The sequence below is a fragment of the Scyliorhinus torazame genome, chromosome 27 (assembly GCF_047496885.1).
Source record: "Scyliorhinus torazame isolate Kashiwa2021f chromosome 27, sScyTor2.1, whole genome shotgun sequence".
In the NCBI taxonomy this organism is placed as follows: domain Eukaryota; kingdom Metazoa; phylum Chordata; class Chondrichthyes; order Carcharhiniformes; family Scyliorhinidae; genus Scyliorhinus; species Scyliorhinus torazame.
In genome coordinates, this window is record NC_092733.1 from 18,911,680 (window position 1) to 18,934,433 (window position 22,754).

General features: G+C 51.5%; 2 protein-coding genes across 3 annotated transcripts in view; both read left to right on the forward strand.

Moving 5' to 3' along the window:
• Positions 1–22,754, forward strand: part of LOC140403272 (AP-1 complex subunit mu-2) — a 46,425-nt gene that overhangs the window by 8,007 nt on the left and 15,664 nt on the right. For both annotated transcript variants that reach the window (XM_072491058.1, XM_072491059.1), the window contains exons 2-6: positions 8,429–8,585; positions 11,375–11,442; positions 12,752–12,882; positions 14,881–15,028; positions 17,992–18,118. In XM_072491058.1, the coding sequence (XP_072347159.1) occupies positions 8,429–8,585; positions 11,375–11,442; positions 12,752–12,882; positions 14,881–15,028; positions 17,992–18,118 (631 nt within the window). The remainder of the gene's footprint in view (positions 1–8,428; positions 8,586–11,374; positions 11,443–12,751; positions 12,883–14,880; positions 15,029–17,991; positions 18,119–22,754) is intronic.
• Positions 19,667–20,223, forward strand: LOC140403273 (small ribosomal subunit protein uS9-like). Its single transcript, XM_072491060.1, has one exon. It carries the CDS (start codon positions 19,728–19,730, stop codon positions 20,166–20,168), a length of 441 nt encoding a protein of 146 aa, XP_072347161.1. The 5' UTR covers positions 19,667–19,727; the 3' UTR covers positions 20,169–20,223.

Consider the following 22,754-nt stretch of genomic DNA (forward strand, 5'->3'; position numbering starts at 1 on the left):
GGCTGAGACCCTGGAGGTGCTCAATCACTTGGACCCGTTCCACCTCGTGGGGACCTTGCCGCGCCGTTTCTGCCGCTTGTATATGGGAATACCGACTGGTGGCATTTTCATGTAAAACACAGGTCTCGATGGTGGTCTCTAGGATGAGTTGCTTTACTTTGAGGAGCTGCTGACGTAGGGGGTCCGACTGAACACCAAAAACAATCTGGTCGCGTATCATGGATTCGGAGGTGGGCCCGTAGCTGCAAGATTGCGCAAGGATGCGGAGGTGCGTTAGAAAGGATTGGAAAGGTTCATCCTTGCACTGCAGGAACATGTAGCGTTCGAAACTTTCATTCACCTCTACGCTGCAGTGAGTGTCAAACTTGAGGAGGACCGTCTTGAACTTGGTCTTGTCTTCGTCATCTGCAAAGGTGAGAGAGTTGAAAATGTGGATGGCATGGTCCCCGGCCGTGGGGAGGAGAAGGGCAATCTTTCTGGTGTCCGAGGCGCTTGGTTATGAGGGTGGAGTCATGCTCCGGGGGTCCCGGGTGTCATACCACCCCCCCCAGCCCGAGAGCTCTTGTTGCAAAAATGACATGGTGCCCTTCCGGGCCAGACACAAATGAAAATAGCCACTCGTAGCTACATCTGGTGGCATGGACCAGGACATTGAAAGTCTGGTGTGCCAGTGCCAGCCTTGCCAGGCACAGCAGACACCGCCCCCTACATCCAACCTTGGGAGTGGCCTAGACGCCCATGGGCGAGGGTACACATGGACTTCACTGGTCCCTTCATGAACAAGATGTTCCTCCTTTCGATCAACGCCCCCTTTCAATCAACGCTCCCATTCAATCAACGCTCCCATTCAAAGTGATTGAAGGTCCAAGAGGTGGGAACGACCACCTCGACAGCCACAGTGGAGGCCCTGCTGCGGGTGTTTGCTACGCCTGGCCTCCCCGAGGTAATGGTGTTGGACAACGGCACGCCCTTCAGCATATTGTTCGAATGAATGGCATTCGCCAGAGCAACACAACCCCCATCACCCTGCCTCAAACCGGTTAGCGGAGAGAGCTGTCCAAACATTTGCTACCACTACGTCTTAGGTTGGCAAACTTTCCTTTGCCCTACCCGCCCCCCAATGCCTGTGTCACACGGGCAAAAGTATTGATGGGCCATCGTTTAAAGACCCGGTTGGACTTGGTCTTCCCAAATTTGACTGGGGGGAGGTGGAGGCACTGCCGACCTCCCAGAGGAAACAACACACTTTGCGGATAGGGGGCAGATCTTTCCAAGGTGGCAACCTGGCCCTCGTCAGAACTTTGCCTCCGTCTCACTATGGTTACCAGGCCAGCTCGGGTCCGGTCGGCTTCAGTTTCGTACGTAGCGGACCCGAGTGGCAGGGCTGTAAGGAAACACTTGGACCACATGAGAAGCCGGGGGGGAGGGGGAACCTGAAACCCCAATGCCGGAACGATTCGAGCTGGCGGCCAGCACCAATGTTCCTGTGGTAAAGCCGGAACGAAGAGGAAGGGGATCCGGGAGTCTTGAGGAGGCCCCATCGTTGATCCAGGAATAAGCCAAAGAAGGGAATAACCCTCCGGAACATTCTGCTAAGAGTAACGACGTCATCACTTCCGAGCTGGAGGAGCCATTTTGGGGATTAAGACTGCCCTCGAGATCCATGAACTCTCCTGATAGGTCAACGCTCTGATGGACTGTTTCAATTCCTTTTTGTTCCTCAGTCTTATATTGTATACAATTATTATATAGAGCCTGTTTGTACATATGTTAATTGAAGAACTTAAGGGGGGGGGTGGGATGTGGTAGTGTGGCCCCTATAGTCAGGGGCACAGATAGGCGCTTCTGTGGACGTGAAAGAGACTCCAGGATGGTATGTTGCCTCCCTGGTGCCAGGGTCCAGGATGTCTCCGAACGGGTAGAGGGAATCCTCAAGGGGGAGGGCAAACAGGCAGAGGTCGTTGTACATATTGGTACTAACGACATAGGCAGGAAGGGGCATGAGGTCCTGCAGCAGGAGTTCAGGGAGCTAGGCAGAAAGATAAAAGACAGGACCTCGAGGGTTGTAATCTCGGGATTACTCCCTGTGCCACGTGCCAGTGAGGCTAGAAATAGGAAGATAGAGCAGATAAACACGTGGCTAAACAGCTGGTGTAGGAGGGAGGGTTTCCATTATCTGGACCACTGGGAGCTCTTCCGGGGCAGGTGTGACCTGTATAAGAAGGACGGGTTGCATCTAAACCGGAGAGGCATAAATATCCTGGCCGCGAGGTTTGCTAGTGTCACACGGGAGGGTTTAAACTAGTATGGCAGGGGGGTGGGCACGGGAGCAATAGGTCAGTAGGTGAGAGCATTGAGGGAGAACTAGGGAATAGGGACAGTGTGGCTCTGAGGCAGAGCAGACGGGTAGAAGTTGCTGAACACAGCGGGTCTGGTGGCCTGACGTGCATATGTTTTAATGCAAGGAGCATTACAGGTAAGGCAGATGAACTTAGAGCTTGGATTAGTACTTGGAACTATGATGTTGTTGCCATTACAGAGACCTGGTTGAGGGAAGGGCAGGATTGGCAGCTAAACGTTCCAGGATTTAGATGTTTCAGGCGGGATAGAGGGGGATGTAAAAGGGGAGGTGGAGTTGCGCTACTTGTTCGGGAGAATATCACAGCTAAACTGCGAGAGGACACCTCAGAGGGCAGTGAGGCTATATGGGTAGAGATCAGGAATAAGAAGGGTGCAGTCACAATGTTGGGGGTATACTACAGGCCTCCCAACAGCCAGCGGGAGATAGAGGAGCAGATAGGTAGACAGATTTTGGAAAAGAGTAAAAACAACAGGGTTGTGGTGATGGGAGACTTCAACTTCCCCAATATTGACTGGGACTCACTTAGTGCCAGGGGCTTAGACGGGGCGGAGTTTGTAAGGAGCATCCAGGAGGGCTTCTTAAAACAATATGTAAACAGTCCAACTAGGGAAGGGGGGGTACTGGACCTGGTATTGGGGAATGAGCCCGGCCAGGTGGTAGATGTTTCAGTAGGGGAGCATTTCGGTAACAGTGACCACAATTCAGTAAGTTTTAAAGTACTGGTGGACAAGGATAAGAGTGGTCCGAGGATGAATGTGCTAAATTGGGGGAAGGCTAATTATAACAATATTAGGCGGGAACTGAAGAACATAGATTGGGGGCGGATGTTTGAGAGCAAATCAACATCTGACATGTGGGAGGCTTTCAAGTGTCAGTTGAAAGGAATACAGGACCAGCATGTTCCTGTGAGGAAGAAAGATAAATACGGCAATTTTCGGGAACCTTGGATGACGAGTGATATTGTAGGCCTCGTCAAAAAGAAAAAGGATAAAGGATGCACAATGTACTGTGTTGGTTGACCAAAAATTTTCAATAAAATATTATTTAAAAAAAAAGAAAAGAAAAAGGAGGCATTTGTCAGGGCTAAAAGGCTGGGAACAGACGAAGCCTGTGTGGCATATAAGGAAAGTAGGAAGGAACTTAAGCAAGGAGTCAGGAGGGCTAGAAGGGGTCACGAAAAGTCATTAGCAAATAGGGTTAAGGAAAATCCCAAGGCTTTTTACACGTACATAAAAAGCAAGAGGGTAGCCAGGGAAAGGGTTGGCCCACTGAAGGATAGGCAAGGGAATCTATGTGTGGAGCCAGAGGAAATGGGCGAGGTACTAAATGAATACTTTGCATCAGTATTCACCAAAGAGAAGGAATTGGTAGATGTTGAGTCTGGAGAAGGGGGTGTAGATAGCCTGGGTCACATTGTGATCCAAAAAGACGAGGTGTTGGGTGTCTTAAAAAATATTAAGGTAGATAAGTCCCCAGGGCCTGATGGGACCTACCCCAGAATACTGAAGGAGGCTGGAGAGGAAATTGCTGAGGCCTTGACAGAAATCTTTGGATCCTCGCTGTCTTCAGGGGATGTCCCGGAGGACTGGAGAATAGCCAATGTTGTTCCTCTGTTTAAGAAGGGTAGCAAGGATAATCCCGGGAACTACAGGCCGGTGAGCCTTACGTCAGTGGTAGGGAAATTACTGGAGAGAATTCTTAGAGACAGGATCTACTCCCATTTGGAAGCAAATGGACGTATTAGTGAGAGGCAGCACGGTTTTGTGAAGGGGAGGTCGTGTCTCACTAACTTGATAGAGTTTTTCGAGGAGGTCACTAAGATGATTGATGCAGGTAGGGCAGTAGATGTTGTCTATATGGACTTCAGTAAGGCCTTTGACAAGGTCCCTCATGGTAGACTAGTACAAAAGGTGAAGTCACACGGGATCAGGGGTGAACTGGCAAGGTGGATACAGAACTGGCTAGGCCATAGAAGGCAGAGGGTAGCAATGGAGGGATGCTTTTCTAATTGGAGGGCTGTGACCAGTGGTGTTCCACAGGGATCAGTGCTGGGACCTTTGCTCTTTGTAGTATATATAAATGATTTGGAGGAAAATGTAATTGGTCTGATTAGTAAGTTTGCAGACGACACGAAGGTTGGTGGAATTGCGGATAGCGATGAGGACTGTCTGAGGATACAGCAGGATTTAGATTGTCTGGAGACTTGGGCGGAGAGATGGCAGATGGAGTTTAATCCGGACAAATGTGAGGTAATGCATTTTGGAAGGTCTAATACAGGTAGGGAATATACAGTGAATGGTAGAACCCTCAAGAGTATTGAAAGTCAAAGAGATCTAGGTGTACAGGTCCACAGGTCACTGAAAGGGGCAACACAGGTGGAGAAGGTAGTCAAGAAGGCATACGGCATGCTTGCCTTCATTGGCCGGGGCATTGAGTATAAGAATTGGCAAGTCATGTTGCAGCTGTATAGAACCTTAGTTAGGCCACACTTGGAGTATAGTGTTCAATTCTGGTCGCCACACTACCAGAAGGATGTGGAGGCTTTAGAGAGGGTGCAGAAGAGATTTACCAGAATGTTGCCTGGCATGGAGGGCATAAGCTATGAGGAGCGGTTGAATAAACTCGGTTTGTTCTCACTGGAACGAAGGAGGTTGAGGGGCGACCTGATAGAGGTATACAAAATTATGAGGGGCATAGACAGAGTGGATAGTCAGAGGCTTTTCCCCAGGGTAGAGGGGTCAATTACTAGGGGGCATAGGTTTAAGGTGAGAGGGGCAAGGTTTAGAGTAGATGTACGAGGCAAGTTTTTTACGCAGAGGGTAGTGGGTACCTGGAACTCGCTACCGGAGGAGGTAGTGGAAGCAGGGACGATAGGGACATTTAAGGGGCATCTTGACAAATATATGAATGGGATGGGAATAGAAGGATACGGACCCAGGAAGTGTAGAAGATTGTAGTTTAGTCGGGCAGTATGGTCGGCACTGGCTTGGAGGGCCGAAGGGCCTGTTCCTGTGCTGTACATTTCTTTGTTCTTTTGTTCTTTGTTAAGGGGCGTGCCCTCACGGGCCCATCTGGCCTATCGTGCAGGAGCACTCGAATCCCAGCCAGTGAGGAATCGGCCCGGGTCCCGGGGAGCAGCGTTCTGGTCAGAGTGAACCCGGGAGCCAGAGTGTTAACGATACTAGAGACTCTGCACCTTTTACATCAGCTACCCTTGTTGGCCGCCAATAAACGTTTTGTTCTTCATTACTACCGAATACGGTACAACCTCAAAATTTCTTGCTTTTAGTCATCGGCCTTTTGGGATGCCAGCAGACAAAATAGGAACCAAAGTGGCCCACTCGGCCCACCTCGAGCCTGCTTCAACGTTCAACGAGATAGCAGCTAATCTGTTTTGAGTCCTACGTTCCCACCTGCCCCGATAACCTTGGATTCCTTTTGCCTAAGGAGAATCTATTTACCTCCGCCTTGAAAATAGTCAGTGCCACCGCCCCCCCCCCCCCCCCCCCCCCCCCCACTCCTCCACACCTACCACCGCCTTCTGAGGCAGAAAGTTCCAAAGTTGCCCAAACTTCCGAGGGGGAAAAGAAAACCCAAATCCTCCCCCGCCTGCGCGGACTGCCACTGCATCTCCCCGGGGAGTCCGATGGAAATCAGAAACCCATGAGGGAACTTTGCCATGATGAGATTTGAATGGTTGCAGGCACTGAAAAACAGTGCAATCCGCAGTACACTACCGCCATCAGTAAGTGGAACCTGTGACTGGCTGTGAACAGTGCATGTTCACAAGCACCCCACTGACAGTGAACGCAGCATTCCATGGCAGCCATGACACAATCTATCTGGCTGGCCATGGGAATTAAGCACATTTGCAACAAAGAAATAACTTTACAGTTACAACATCTTGCTTCCTAAAACCTGCCTCTACGTCCCAATTAAGCAAACCCATATATTTCAAATACCACCGCCTGCTGCTGTGTTTTCAGTTTTTGTGTACACAGCGTTGCTGCGCAAATGAATCTTGGTACCGCGGGGCTAGTCCAGAAGGGACTGTAAAAAGGAGGAAATAGGAATATCGGTCTGAACTGGCCTTGTATACCTTGAAATGGAATGCCAGTAAAAACCTGGGAAATAGAAAAACTGGTTCGAACTGTGTGGTTTTTTTTTTTCTTTCTGTAATCATTCCCGCGGGACATGGGCATCACATTTACTGCCCATCGTTTGAGCAGTTGTTGATGGGCCTCTTCCTTGATGATGTGAAGGTGACATCTGTTGCCGGGCGGATTGCTGGCCAGATGTGGAGAGGGAGCCCAGACGTTGACCTTCAGCCTGGCTCCATTGTGAAGCTTGCACATCCTCCCTGATGGTATGGTGCCCGGTATATTGACACAGTGAGCATGGTCATTCACGCTGGCCTTTGTGGCGGCGTCAGACATGATGGAGGGGCGGCGGGGAGATGCGGGATTAACTGGAATGATCTTCAGAAGTATCAACAGAGACCCACTGGGCCAAAGGACCTCCTCGCGTGCTGTGCTAATCTCCATAATTGTAAAAAATGCAGAAACCAATTTGTGCACGGTAAGCTCCCACAAATGGACCAGGTGTTTTGGTGAGGTCAAGTGAGGGGATAAATAGTGCTCAGGACCCCAGCAGGAGCCCCGCTGCCTTTCTTAGCACCGTACGGTCTTGCACAGCCACGTGAGAGGGCCAACAACTGTGAATAGCAAGAGAGGGAAGGAAATATGAGGACAATAATCTTTAGGTGGGTTTTGGGGAGCAGTGGGTGGTGTCGGAAGCTTCACATTCCAGCACCTCCTCAGTGGCTGATGCCGAAGGAAGCTGTGTTATACAGTGAATGGTAGAACCCTCAAGAGTATTGACAGTCAGAGAGATCTAGGAGTACAGGTCCACAGGTCACTGAAAGGGGCAACACAGGTGGGAGAAGGTAGTCAAGGCATACGGCATGCTTGCCTTCATTGGCCGGGTCATTGAGTATAAGAATTGGCAAGTCATGTTGCAGCTGTATAGAACCTTAGTTAGGCCACACTTGGAGTATAGTGTTTAATTCTGGTCGCCACACTACCAGAAGGATGTGGAAGCTTTAGAGAGGGTGCAGAAGAGATTTACCAGGATGTTGCCTGGTATGGAGGGCATTAGCTATGAGGAGCGGTTGAATAAACTCGGTTTGTTCTCACTGGAACGACGGAGGTTGAGGGCAACCTGACAAGAGGTCGACAAAATTATGAGGGGCATAGACAGAGTGGATAGTCAGAGGCTTTTCCCCAGGGTAGAGGGGTCAATTACTAGGGGGCATAGGTTTAAGGTGCGAGGGGCAAGGTTTAGAGGAGATGTACTAGGCAAGTTTTTGACACGAGGTTGCCTGGAACTCGCTGCCGGAGGAGGTGGTGGAGGCAGGGACGATAGTGACATTTAAGGGGCATCTTGACAAACACATGAATAGAGGGATACGGACCCCGGAAATGTAGAAGATTGTAGTTTAGTCGGGCAGCATGGTCGGCACGGGCTTGGAGGGCCGAAGGGCCTGTTCCTGTGCTGTACTTTTCTTTGTTGTTTGTTACATGGTCAGACAGGCGGAGCATTAAGCTGTAAATTCTGCCAATACACCGATGGGAGGTGGTAAGTGTGGGCAAGTCTCCTGGTCAGCTATGCTTGATGCGGAGTGGTGCCCCTCCTGCAGCAGACTATGGACGCCATTTTCCATCCAACCCTCCGGAGCAGCGGGAGGCGGCCCGATGTTGGCTGGTGGCGGGATCGTCTCGTCCCGCCATTGTCGTCACCCCCGCCATTGTCAATGGGGTTTGCCGTTGAACGCACCCTTCGCTGCTGGGAAACCCTTGGCGGCTGGAATAGAATATCCCGCTGGCTTCAGCGGCCAGATATTCCAGCCTATGGCTGCATCCCAGCCAGCTATTCCAGGAAAAATAAGTCACGGAAAATAGATGTAAATATGTGCTTCGTCTGCCGTGCACACTTCCTGGGTGCGGGAAGCCTCTGGGTCTAATAACCTTTAATACTTATCTTTCTCCAAACTCTCCACTGGGACAGCTCCTGATAAGTCGGAACTACAAAGGGGATGTGGATATGTCAACGATTGAGCACTTCATCCCGATGCTAACACAGAAGGAAGATGAAGGGACAATGTCTCCACTGCTGACGTACGGCAAAGTTCACTTCTTGTGGATTAAGCACAGCAACCTGTACTGTATCCTTTTCTGTTCTCAGGAGATGGCTCCACCCAATGGTGAATGAGCATTTGGCTGGGGGGAGTTAATTGTGGGTTCCTCTGAGCTGGAATGTGGCACGAGCTGTTCTCAGCTTTGCCTGTTTTTTTAAATACTCGTCGTCTGACTAAGCTGTTGCCATGGTTAGTTGTGTGTGCCATCCCTCCCTTATCCTGTTGCCCCCTCCCTCACTCCCTCAGCCTTTATTCCCTCCTGCAATCGCCCACCGTTCCCTCTCCTCTTTGCCCCGCCTTTCCTCCCCCCCACCGTCCCCTCACTCCCCTCCCTCTGTCCCTCGCACCCTCCCTCCCTCTGTCCCTCGCACCCTCCCTCCCTCTGTCCCTCGCGCCCTCCCTCTGTCCATCGCGCCCTCCCTCCCTCACGCCTCCCTCCCTCTGTCCCTCGCGCCCTCCCTCCCTCACGCCTCCCTCCCTCTGTTCCTCGCGCCTCCCTCCCTCTGTCCCTCGCGCCCTCCCTCCCTCTGTCCCTCGCGCCCTCCCTCCCTCTGTCCCTCGCGCCCTCCCTCCCTCTGTCCCTCGCGCCCTCCCTCCCTCACGCCTCCCTCCCTCTGTCCCTCGCGCCCTCCCTCCCTCTGTCCCTCGCACCCTCCCTCCCTCTGTCCCTCGCGGCCTCCCTCCCTCTGTCCCTCGCGCCCTCCCTCCCTCACGCCTCCCTCCCTCTGTTCCTCGCGCCTCCCTCCCTCGCGCCCTCCCTCCCTCTGTCCCTCGCGCCCTCCCTCCCTCACACCTCCCTCCCTCTATTCCTCGCGCCTCCCTCCCTCTGTTCCTCGCGCCTCCCTCCCTCTGTCCCTCGCGCCCTCCCTCCCTCTGTCCCTCGCGCCCTCCCTCCCTCTGTTCCTCGCGCCTCCCTCCCTCTGTCCCTCGCGCCCTCCCTCCCTCTGTCCCTCGCGCCCTCCCTCCCTCTGTCCCTCGCGCCCTCCCTCCCTCTGTCCCTCGCGCCCTCCCTCCCTCTGTCCCTCGCGCCCTCCCTCCCTCTGTCCCTCGCGCCCTCCCTCCCTCTGTCCCTCGCGCCCTCCCTCCCTCTGTCCCTCGCGCCCTCCCTCCCTCTGTCCCTCGCGCCCTCCCTCCCTCTGTCCCTCGCGCCCTCCCTCCCTCTGTCCCTCGCGCCCTCCCTCCCTCTGTCCCTCGCGCCCTCCCTCCCTCTGTCCCTCGCGCCCTCCCTCCCTCTGTCCCTCGCGTCCTCCCTCCCTCTGTCCCTCGCGCCCTCCCTCCCTCTGTCCCTCGCGCCCTCCCTCCCTCTGTCCCTCGCGCCCTCCCTCCCTCTGTCCCTCGCGCCCTCCCTCCCTCTGTCCCTCGCGCCCTCCCTCCCTCTGTCCCTCGCGTCCTCCCTTCCATCTGTTGCTCGCGCCCGCCCTCCCTCCCTCTGTCCCTCGCGCCCTCCCTCTGTCCCTCGCGCCCTCCCTCCCTCTGTCCCTCGCGCCCTCCCTCCCTCTGTCCCTCGCGCATTCCCTCCGTCCCTCGTGCCCTCCCTCCCTCTGTCGATCACACCCTCCCTCCCTATCGCTTGCGCCCTCCCTCCGTCGCGCCCTCCCTCTGTCCCTCGCGCCCTCCCTCCCCTCCCTCTGTTGTTCACGCCCTCCCTCCCTACATCACTTGTGCCCTCCCTCCCTCTGCCGCTCACATCCTCCACTTCCTCTGTCGCGCCCTCCGTCCCTAGGTTGCTTGATCCCTCCCTCCCTCTGTTGCTCACGCCCTCCCTCCCTCCCCTCCCTCTGTCGCTCACATCCTCCCTCCCCTCCCTCTGTCACTCCTGCTTTCCCCCTGTCTCTCGGGCCTTCACAAAGAGACCATGTCCTCGCTGCTACGATGTGCTAAAATTGCAATTACGCCATGACAGTTCATTTGCAAAATTAAATGAGAAATGGGAACTGGAAACTGAAAGTCATGGCAGCGTAAAGTAAGGTTTATGGGTTTATGGGTGGCATGTATGTGTTCCGCCCAAGAGTTTATAAAGCAGATTAGTCAGACAACCTGGCACCAGTCTCTACCCTGGCAATGCTGGAGCTCTGAATAATCCCTGTGGGTTAAAGGAATTGTGGGAAATCATAGCTTCTCGATTAAAATATCTCACAATGTTATCTTACCACCTTCCATCCTGATGGTGTGGCCTCTCTGCTCATTCTAGTTCAGAGTCGCTCCCATCGAAATCCAATTCCGATTGTGTGGTGAGGCAGCAATCCCCTTGTTGTGTCATGTACTCTGGGATAACACAGGCTGCAACTCGATGCAGCTTTGACCAAAAGATACTCCAGACTTTGAAGTAAGTTCAATGTGATTTATTGAACCATTAGCACAGTTCTCTATGGGTTCGACTCTCCTGCTGATCTTGCTATAGTAACTCAGTCTAACTAACCAGTCTGCTCTAAGCCACGTGGTGGGTGCGATGCTTCTGATCTGCCCCTGTCCTTCTCTCTAAGTGTCGCCTGTGGAAAGAGACAGAGCATGTGTGCCCTGTCCTTATATATAGGTTGTGTAATGCCCCCTTGTGGTAGCGTCACCTCAGGGTGTCTTGACTGCCCATTGGTTGTGTCCTATTCTATGTGTTCATTAGCTGTATGTCTGCATGTCATGACATCTCTGGTGCTCCCTCTAGTGTTCACTTAGTCGTAGTGTATTTACATTAACCCCTTGTGTATTTACAGTGATGCATATCACCACATCTCCGACAGGGAGAGATTGGTGGGCCCCTTGAAAGTGTAAAGATGTGATAAATTGACCCAGGTGTTTATTTTTCTTAATCTAGTGGTCAGTGGTCGCAACTACAACAAAAAATTCAAATGCCTCACTCATCTATGCATTTCTATACAAGATCGTACAGGTAAAATTACATTTCAATTGTGGCGTAAGGGCTACTTGGAGGTCTTGTGGTCTGGCGGGTAGTGTCCCTGGATCTTGAATGGGAATACCGGAGTGTTAATCAGATATGGCTCAGCAACGTTACGTCTCCTGCCCACCCCTAGTTGCAGCAAAGTCTTAAGAGTCAGCTGCCAGTGTGGAACCACCGTTGCGTGTTGGCCAGACGGGATGGGGAGTGGGGGTGGGGTGGGGAAGGTGCTGTTCCCTGAAAGATGCTAGTGAACCATCTCCTTCCCAAAATGTCCAATGTCCAGTACCTGGATGAATTACACTGACTGCACAACACTGAAGCAGGCCATTGGCTCCAAACCGCTCCCATCCTACTCCATCTTACCCCATCATCAAACACTCCTGTTCATTTTGCTCCCGCCTGTGTTTAACTACATTACACACCTTAATCCCACCTTGGGCCCGATTCTCCCAAAAGATTTCTTCAGTCAATTTGTGGTGGGTTTTCCAGGGAGTTTCCCACTGGCTCTGCCAGCGAGTTCCCCGCCGCTATTCAATGACACTTAGTCCCGTTTTGGGGCGCTGGGGAGCTTCCCACCGGTTAAGCCCACACTTGGTATTTTTTTTAGCACTGGAGAGCTGAACTCTGAGATCGGGCCGACATTTTGAGAGGGTGCCCCCATCTCTAAGTGAGCTTGTGTGTCCCCCGCACCCCCCACCCATGGGCAATGTCATCCTCCACACACATGACACTACCCCACACCCCTATCCATCCCTTCTATAGGACACCCACCCATCACCCCTCCAATCTCCCAGAGGTCCCAATTACGTGCCCTGCACTCCTCCACCCTTCAAACCCCCCTCCCCTCCACCCTCATTTCATGGGCATGGCCCCCCCTTGGCAGTGCCACCTGGGCACCCTTGCACTTCCACCCTGGCACATGGACAGTGCTCCTGGAAGTTTGGTAGTGCCATCCTGGTGGTGGCAGTGCCAAGATGCCAGCTGGGCAGTGCCAAGGTGCCCATGTTCCAGGGGGAGGGCCAGGGGGCCACCCTGCACTTACCCTGACCACCTAGGGGTCTTCGATGACCCAGGAGACCCCTCTGGGTGCCGTTTTGTGTGGATCAGCACTGATCAGTGCCCGATTCAGCCTCCCTGGGGAGGCCGGAGAATCGAAGGAGGCGGCTGGATCCCAGGCAGGTAGGTCGTAAGTAGGTTTACGACCCTGCTGCAGGGTGGGAGTGGGGAACAGGCTCTGAGATACTCATTCCGTGTACGTAAACCTGCCTCCAACATTAACTGACATCTGCGTTCTCTTCAGGTCTTCACAGAATACTTCAAGGAGCTGGAGGAGGAGAGCATCAGGGACAACTTTGTGATTATTTACGAGCTCCTGGACGAAATCATGGACTTTGGCTTCCCGCAGACCACAGACAGTAAAATTCTGCAGGAGTGAGTGTCCGTGGCTGATCCCTTCACCGCGCGCTCGTCACCCCAAGAGGAAAGGTCTGGGCATCAATCACCGGGCAGAGATCCCTCCAGTATTAGCACGTTAGGTTTTCGGGGGGGGGGGGGTGCGTGATGAGTGTTGGGTGTTGGAGAATATGTGCATCGTGAGGCACAAGGTGCTGTTTGAGGGGTGGCTGGCTGAACTAGGAGGGGGGTCTTCTCTTATTGCCATTATTTGTCTGTCCCTTCTGGAACAGAATATCTCCAGTGGATTGGCCACATAAATTGTCCCTTGGTGTCCAAAGGTTAGATGGCGTTACAGGGATTGGGCCGGGGGAATGGGGCTAGGTAGGGTGCTCTTTCAGAGGGTCTTTGTAGACTCTATGGGCCGAATGGCCACCTTCTACACTAGTGATTCAGTGGTTACACTTTCCTCTCTCATGGGTATAGGAGGCCAATCTGCCCCTTGCACTTATTCCACTATTCAATGAGATCTTGGCTGATTTGTGAACTAACTCCACATATCAAAAACATGATCAATCTCTGTTTTTAAAATGAATTAATTTAATAATTTCAATCTATCTAGCATCGATTATCATTGCGCAAGAGAGTTCCTATCTCCTCCTACCTTTTGGGTGAAGAAACAATTCCTAATTTCACTCCTGGGAGGTTCCGTTCCAATTTTTCGATCATGGTTTCAGAAACTCGGGTGAAAATTTCTTGAATGCAATGCTGAGTTGGAACGTTAAAATCTCCGATTCAACGAGAAGCAGTTCGTGGACGCCAGGTCGAGTAAATTCACTTCCCTCTCTCTCCGGACCCTCATTTCCCGCCTCCAACCCACACCCCTCCCTTACCACCAGCTGTGAGCTGGCACAGGTCAATCGTCCCCCTTCTCTCCAACGTCCTAGGCTATTCAGTGCGGTGAGCAAACAAAAGGGCCACGTTCATGCCAAACCAGTGTCCGGCTGGAGCTCTGAGACCTCTCCCCCGCCGCCCCGATCCCAGACCGGGAACGAGCAGTGGCCAGAATTGCCAGACTGGGTTGGGAGTTCCTCACCCGTTGTTGACATCAGAAACCACTTCTGTCATCGTTGCCAGCCTTGTGTGATGCCAGTGAGAAGAGCCCGGTTGTTTATTTCCCCCAACTCCAACCTCCTTTGTCCAAGGCGCTGGCTCGGTGGTTAGCACTGTTGCTTCACAGCGCCAGGGTCCCCGATTCGATTCCCGGCTTGGGTCACTGTCTGTGTAGAGTCTGCACGTTCTCCCCGTGTCTGCGTGGGTTTCCTCCGGGTGCTCCGGTTTCCTCCCACAAGTCCCGAAAGACGTGTTGTTAGGTGAATTGGACATTCTGAATTCTCCCTCAGTGTACCCGAACAAGTGCCGGAATGTGGCGACTAGGGGCTTTTCACAGTAACTTCATTGCAGTGTTAATGTAAGTCTACTTGTGACAATAATAAAGATTATTATTAATCCCAATCTTGCATCCCACCCGAGTGCAGGAACACAGGCTTGCATTTCTTTTCTCCCTGCCCTCCCGCCTCATTCCAGAGACCCTGAGATGGGTGGTTGTGGGCACGTCTGAGCTCTTTTCGGAGAACCCAACAGGGTTCAAATCCCCCATCCCGTCCCAGGTTGGCTCCTGTGTGTCGATGGTTCTGTTTCAGGTAGACAACCTGAAGTGGATAATGTTTGTTCTTTTACCACTTTACAAGCAAGGAGAGAGGCAGGGATAATGGGGATTGGTGGACGGATTGGAGGGAGGGGTGGGGGGAGACCGAATGATGACGGGGTGATGATGGCGCAAGGCAGGGAGGAATGGGGCATTGAAGAACCAAAAGGTGGCACTGTGCCAGCCAAGGAAAGATGGTGGCTAGGAGCCTCGGTTTGACCTCATGATGATGGGGGTGCTGGGTTGGGATTCAGCGCTCTGCTTCTTTGTGTGTTGTGTTCTGACTGGGCGCAAGGTGACTTGACTCATGGCTTATTTCAATTGGACAGGTACATCACGCAGCAGGGGCAAAAGCTGGAAGTAGCTGCCCCACGTCCGCCGGCCACAGTCACTAACGCCGTGTCCTGGAGGTCAGAAGGCCTCAAGTACAAGAAGAACGAGGTCTTTATTGATGTCATTGAAGGGGTCAACGTGTTGGTGAGTACTGCTTCTTGAGGTAACTGACTGCCATTCCGCACATTATTGAGTCCTGGTAGGCTGAAATTCCGCTGGTGGCTTGGGTCTGGTTCCCTGTATGAAGCTGTGAGGGTGCAGCTCCACGAGGACAGTAAATCAACCTGCGTTTCACAGCCCGAGGAAGGGGTATTAGGAGAGTTGACCATGTCGGACAAAGAGATGGTGCGAAGGAAGGTGGCCAGGGAGCTGGAATGGCCAAGGGGTCCGAGGGCAGCACGGTAGCATTGTGGATAGCACAATTGCTTCACAGCTCCAGGGTCCCAGGTTCGATTCCCGGCTTGGGCCACTGTCTGTGCGGAGTCTGCACATCCTCCCCGTGTGTGCGTGGGTTTTCTCTGTGTGCTCCGGTTTCCTCCCACAGTCCAAAGATGTGCAGGTTAGGTGAATTGGCCATGCTAAATTGTCCTTGGTGTCCAAAATTGCCCTTAGTGTTGGGTGGGGTTACAGGGTTATGGGGATGGGGTGAAGGTTTGACCTTGGGTAGGGTGCTCTTTCCACGATGCAGACTCGATGGGCCGAATGGCCTCCTTCTGCACTGTAAATTCTATGAGGTGATGGGGCCGGCAAGTTGAAGGCACGGCGAATGAAGTTGGAGAAACACTGGGGGCGGGGGCGGGGGGGGGGGGGAAATGCGGGTCGGACCTGCGGCAGTCAGAGATGGCGAGGTGGGTAAGGCTGTGAAAGGAATTAGAGACCAGGACCGTTCTAACCGTGAAGTCCTGGTTTGACTAGAAGCCAACAGAGGTCAGCAAAGAGTTGAAGTACAAGTGAACAGATCATAGTGGAGTGGGCAGCGATCTATAGGCGAGTGGGCACTGGGTTCCGGGGGGTGGGGGGCAATGGGAGACCGACCAGGAGTCTGGAAGCCTTTGGAAGCTTTGCTCAGCCTTCATAATTTAACTTTAACCAATTTTCTGCCTGAAGATGCTCTTTTGAATGGAGTGAGAATCTACCCGGGTGGAGGTCTACAGATGGGAAATTTGGGCAGAATCAGGAGCAGTGGGAACACCACCCCCCGGACACTCCCTCAAGACCTTTCCTCACCTTCGACTTGGGACAACATTAAAAACACTTATTGGGAAGGGGAAACGTGCTTCCTGGGGCAGAGATGGACATGACCAGGTTAAGACACAGATCAGGTGAAGGGCCAGAACTGATCTGCCACTGAATACATCCCTGCTGTGGCTTATTGAGATGTGCAACGGTGACAGTCTGCCCCCTCCCCACATAAAGCTTCAGCCAACCCATCGGTCCCTTGGTTTATTTCCACCAATTACATTACAAAATGGAAAGATAATTATTTGAAGGTGCCATTTCATTGGGGCGGTGGATGGGAGGTGAGGAGGGATAATTCCTTGTCCCTTTCATCATTCCCAAAGCTCCCTGGCACGAGAGATTTCCCTGACCTTGTACCTGGGTGTGTTGTAGACTGATTGATTGTGGCCCTTGTGTCATTTGAGAGTACCTTTAAGAAGTGGGTGTTTAAGAAATGTACCTTTAAGAAATGGGTGTTTATCAGTGATGTCAGAGTGTGGGTGGAGCTGGGCTGTCTGTCAGCTTTTTTACTTTCGTTTTAGGCTGTTTGCTGCAGGGTGTGTTTTAGTTTTGTTTTCAGTGTTGGAGCTGAAGCCAGACAGAGCAGGTGTACTGTTGATCTCTCTGCCATGAAAAGACTATCTCTTGATCATTTGGTGAATTCAGAATTATAAATGTTTTCAGTAGTGAATGTAAACCCAATGTGCTTCTATTAAAAGGTGTTTCTTTTGTTCTGGATGTTGTTTGGGAAGTTATTAAGGATTACTTAGTGTTGTATTCTTTGTGGGTTGTGTTTGAATTAATGGTTGCTAAGATGTTCACTGTATGTTTTAAAAAGGTTAACTTGAGTTAATGGAATAAACATTGTTTTGCTTTAAAAAATACTTTTCCATTTCTGCTGTACCACACCTGTAGAGTAGGCCGTGTGCTCCCCATACCGCAATCTAGTAAACGTTGTGGGTCAGGTGAACTCCATGATACACTTTGGGGTTCTCTAAACCCTGGCCCATAACACTTGTGCCTGGGTGTGTTGTAGACTGATTGATTGACGAAGGTTGATTGCTTTCACAGAATGACACAGCGCAGCAAAAGGCCCTTTGGCCATCGTACCGCTATCAGCTCTTTGGTAGTTTCACTCCCCCCCCCCCCCCCAATCGCCTTGCGAATGTTTTCCCCTCCAGCATTTATCCGTGTCCCCTTTGAAAACTCTTCTTGAATCTGCTTCCAGCCACGTTTACACAGTACATTCCAGAGTTCCCATCACTCGCTGTGTATGGTTTTTCTTTGGACCAAAAACATTTATTTGTCGTCACTTCTGGGTTTGTCTCCTCTGGTTACCGATCTGTGTGGCGCGGTGTTCGTTAATTTGATCGAGTGAGGGCGGCACGGCGGCGCAGTGGTTAGCACTGCTGCCTCATGGCGCCGAGGACCCGGGTTCCATCCCGGCCCCGGGTCACTGTCCGTGTGGAGTTTGCACATTCTCCCCGTGTCTGCGTGGGTCTCAGCCCCACAACCCAGTAAGGTGTGCAGGGTAGGTGGATTGGCCGCGCTAAATTGCCCCTTAATTGGAAAAAGAAAGAATTGGGCTCTAAATTTATGTTTAAAAATTTGATCGAGTAAAAAGTCTTCATGATTTTGAAAGATTCGATCAAATCTCCTCTTTATCTTCGCCGCTCAAAATGGAACACCATGCCAAACTCTCCAGTGTCTGAATATCAAGTTCTTCATCCCTGCTCTTTCCCGCACTCTCCCCGAGGCTCTGTGATTAAAGAACGGCACCATTCCCATTGTTGCCGTGTGATGATCAGCAGGGATGGGAGGTGACAATGCTTTTCAATCCTATGATAGTCTCCCTGTAACTTCACTCGCCTCTCCTGGTCTTTGGGCAGGTCAGTGCCAATGGGAACGTCCTGCAGAGCGAGATTGTCGGCAGTGTGAAGCTGCGGGTTTTCCTCTCGGGAATGCCGGAACTTCGGCTGGGACTGAACGACAAGGTCCTCTTCGAACTAACAGGCCGTAAGTAGCTTGGCAGCACCCTGCCAGTGGTGACTATCTAATCAGATCAGGTAACACGGGGCTTCTGCTGGCTGTGCTGTCAGAAGATGTAGTTGCTTAGTGTGAGTCGAGTGATATTCTCAAAACAGTATTTGCCTGGAGAAACGGTCAGAATGAATAAAGGAATGCCCATTCCTTTAGTGGCACATCTCAGGTACCCGCTGATGGGCAATGATCTCAATAGATCCTCAGGCCTGTTTGAGGATAATTATTGGAAGGTTCTCTGTCTTGGCCATTGAGTTGCTCCTTTCCTGGAGTCCAGAAAAAGGTGTTGGATAAATAGCATGATTTTGTCTATGTCAAGTTCTCGAGTTCTTCACTTTAGTAGCTTTTGGTGATGAGTCCCCGCTTCCCCCCCCCTCCCGATGCCTCTTCCCCTCCTGATGTCTCTTCCCCTCCTGATGTCGCTACCTCTCTCTGACCGTCTCTCTTTCTGAGAAGAAAAATCACGTGGTGACGATGTACAGAGCAGCTGAAGTACAAAGGCATTACATCATGTACCCCCCCCCCCCTGCCAGCCAAAGCGATGGCGATGTATAGGCATTGGGTGGGGTTAGGCTCAGACTTGGTTGTGTGCTGCATATCCCTGGAGATGCAGTGGATAGTAAACCATCCCTGGTGCCATGCTACTGCCATTTATTGAGCTTTATGAGTGTATTATTAAACCTAGCACTTCTAAATCAATCTCACTCACGGGGTCATAGTGTCGGGATCAAGGGTGGACCTTTTAGGGCTGAGGTGAGATGAGGCGTCCACACAGAGGATTGTGAATTCTCTACTCTGAGAGCTGTCAGTCCTTGCATTTATTCAAGGCTGAGACTAATGGCCACTTGTGATAACCCTCACGAGACGTACGCCGACGGCCCAATTGATCTCCCCATGGGACTCGTGGAATACAAGCTCCCCCATGAATAGGCAGCGGCCCATCAGCTGGGGCCCTTATTGTGGTGATACGCATCACTGTAAATACACAAGGGATCAATGTAAATACACTACAACTAAGTAAACACTAGAGGGAGCACCAGAGACATCATGACATGCAGACATACAACTAATGAACATCTAGAATAGGATACGACCAACGGGCAGTCTAGACACCCAGAGGAGACACTACCACAATGGGGCAACCCATATAAAAGGACAGGGCACACATGCTCTTTCTCTTTCCACAGGTGACACTTCGAGAGAAGGACAGGGGCAGATCAGAAGCATCACACCCACCCCGTGGCTTAGAGCAGACTGGTTAGTTAGACTGAGTTACTATAGCAAGATTAGCAGGAGAGTCGAACTCAAGTAGGAGAATTGTTAACTGTTCGATAAATGTGCTAATAAATGTGCTAAACCTATCTCCAAGTCTGAACCTCCCTTTGTCAGAGCATACATCGAGGAAGCAGCTTATGCTACAAGAAGCAGAACACAACACTGACAAATTGCATTAAAGCTGGCCCAGATTGATGAACTGGAAACATTACTGAAAGGAAGGACAGTGGATAGGCAATGGCAGGCATTCGAAGAACAAATAGGTGGCTTTTTTTTTGTAACCACGGCTTCGCTGGGGAGTAACGGGAAGATGCCGGCCAAAGGCCCTTTGCAATCGGTCCAGGTTTTCGGGCGGAAGAAAACAGCAACTGCCGTTGCCCATTGTAAAAGAGGAAATGGCCTTATTAAAGTAAACGGAAGGCCCTTGGAACAGATTGAGCCAAGAACCTTGCAGTACAAACTGTTGGAACCAGCTCTGCTGTTGGGCAAGGAAAGATTTGCTGGAGTCGATATTCGAGTTCGAGTGAAAGGAGGTGGTCATGTAGCCCAAATCTATGCTATCCGTCAATCCATTTCGAAAGCGTTGGTGGCATACTACCAGAAATATGTAGATGAAGCCTCCAAGAAAGAGATCAAGGACATCCTCATACAGTATGACAGGACCTTGCTGGTTGCTGACGCAGGCCGCTGTGAGCCCAATAAATTTGGTGGACCTGGTGCCCGTGCACGTTACCAGAAATCGTACCGTTAACTCTTTTATTTGATTGCGGCAAATAAACATGTAACTGTCAAAAAAAAAGAACAAATAGGTGAACTCCAAAAGTTGTTTATTCCGATTTGGTGCAAGAGTAGAAAGGGAACTGTGGCCAAAACATGGCTTACAAGAGAAACTAGAGATAGTATTAGATTCAAGGAGAAGCATACAAATTAGCAAGAAAAAGCACTGGACCTGAGGATTAGCAACTGTTTAGAATTAAACAAATGCAGACCAAAAGTACCCAATTCTTTTTTAAGGGGCAATTTAGCCAATGCACCTACCCTGCACATCTTTGGGTTATGGGGGTGAGACCCATGCAGACACTGGGAGAATGTGCGAACTCCACCACGCGGACAGTGACCCAGAGCCAGGATCGAACCCAGGTTCCCGGCTCCATGAGGCAGCAGTGCTAACCACTGCAACAACGTGCCGCCCTGTCCAAGGGATTGATTAAGAACGGGAAAATACAATTTGAAATTAAGCTAGTGGGGAACATAAAATATGTAAAGAGAAAAAAATTGATAAAAACAATTGTAGGCTCCTTACAGTCAGAAATGGGGGATTTCATAACTGGGAACCAAGAAATGGCTGAGGAACTAAATTGGTACTTTGCTTCTGTCTTCTCAAAGGAAAACATGAATAATGTACTGGAAGTTCTAAGAAACGCAAGTTTTAGTAAGGAGCTGAAGGAAATTAGTATTAGTAAATAAATGGTTTTGGAGAAATTAATGGGATTGAAAACAAACACAACTCCAGGGTTTGATAATCTTCATCCCAGAGTGGCCAAGGGAGTGGCCCTAGAAATAGTAGATTCAGTAGTGGTAATTTTCAAAAATTCTTTGGACTCTGAAATGGTTCCTAAAGATTGGAGGGTAGCTAATAGAACCCTGCTTTTTTAAAAGGCAGTGGAGAGAAAACGTAACTATAGACCAGTGAGTCTAACTTCGGCAGTAGGGAAGTTGCTGGAGTCCATTATCATAGATTTCATAGCATAGCATTTGGAAAGTAGTTGTATAATCAGAAAAAGTCAGCATCGATTTGCAAATGAGAAATCATGCTTGACAAATCTACTGGAATTCTTTGAAGATGTAATAGAGTTGACTAGGGAGAACCGGTGGATGTGGTTTATTTAGACTTTTGACAAGGTCTCACTTAGCAGATTACTATGTAAAGTTAAAGCGCATGGGATTGCGGGTAGTGTCTTTGAGTTGGATAGAAATCGGGCGAGATTCTCCGACCCCCCCGCTGGGTCGGAGAATCGCTGGGGGCTGGCGTGAATCCTGCCCCCGCCGGTTGCCGAATTCTCCGGCACCGGATATTTGGCGGGGGCGGGAATCGCGCCGCGCTGGTTGGCCCCCCCCCCCCCCCCCCGCGATTCTCTGGCCCGGATGGGCCGAAACCCCGCTGCTAAAATGCCTGTCCCGCCGGCATAGATTAAACCACCTACCTTACCGGCGGGACAAGACGGCGCGGGCGGGCTCCGGGGTCCTGGGGGGGGGCGCGGGGCGATCTGGCCCCGGGGGATGCCCCCACGGTGGCCTGGCCTGCGATCGGGGCCCACCGATCCACGGGTGGGCCTGTGCCGTGGGGCCACTCTTTTCCTTCCACCTTCGCCACGGTCTCCACCATGGAGGAGGCAGAAGAGACTCCCTCCACTGCGCATGCGCGGGAATGCCGTCAGCAGCCGCTAATGCTCCCGCGCATGCGCCGCCCGGAGATGACATTTCCGCACCAGCTGGCGGGGCGGAAATTCGTCCGGCGCGGGCCTAGCCCTTTAAGATTGGGGCTCGGCCCCCCAAGATGCGGCGCATTCCGCACCTTTGGGGCGGCGCGATGCCCAACTGATTTGCGCCGTTTTGGGCGCCAGTCGGCGGACATCGCGCCGATACCGGAGAATTTCGCCCCTGGTTGGCAGAGAGTGACTACGTACCGCAGGGATCTGTGCTGAGACCCCAACTGTTCACATTATATATTAATGACTTGGATGAGGGAACTGAATGTATTACCTGCAAATCTGCAGATGACACAAAGTTGGGTGGGTGAGCTGTGAGGAGGATGCGGAGATGCTTCAGCGGGATTTGGACAGGCTGAGTGAGTGGGCACATGCATGGCAGATGCAGTATAATAATGTGGATAAATGTGAGGTTACCCGCTTCAGTAGCAAAAATAGAAAGGCAGATTATTATTTGAATGGGAGTAAATTGAGAGAGGCGGATACTCAGCGAGACCTTGGTGTCCTCGTGCATGTCACTAAAAGTAAGGCACACGTACAGCAGGCAGTAAAAAAAGGCAAATGCTGCGTTGGCCTTCATAGGGAGAGGATTTGAGTATAAGAATAGGAATGTTTTGCTGGAATTGTACAGGGCCTTGGTGAGGCCACACATGGAGTATTGTGTGCAGTTTTGGTCTCCTTCTCTGAGGAAGGCTGTTCTTGCTATGGAGGGAGCGCAGTGAATATTTACCAGGCTGATTCCTGGGATGGCGGGACAGTCATATGAGGAGAGACTAAGTCGGTTAGGATTATATTCATTGGAGTTCAGAAGAGTGAGAGCAGATCTCATAGCAACTTACAAAATTCGA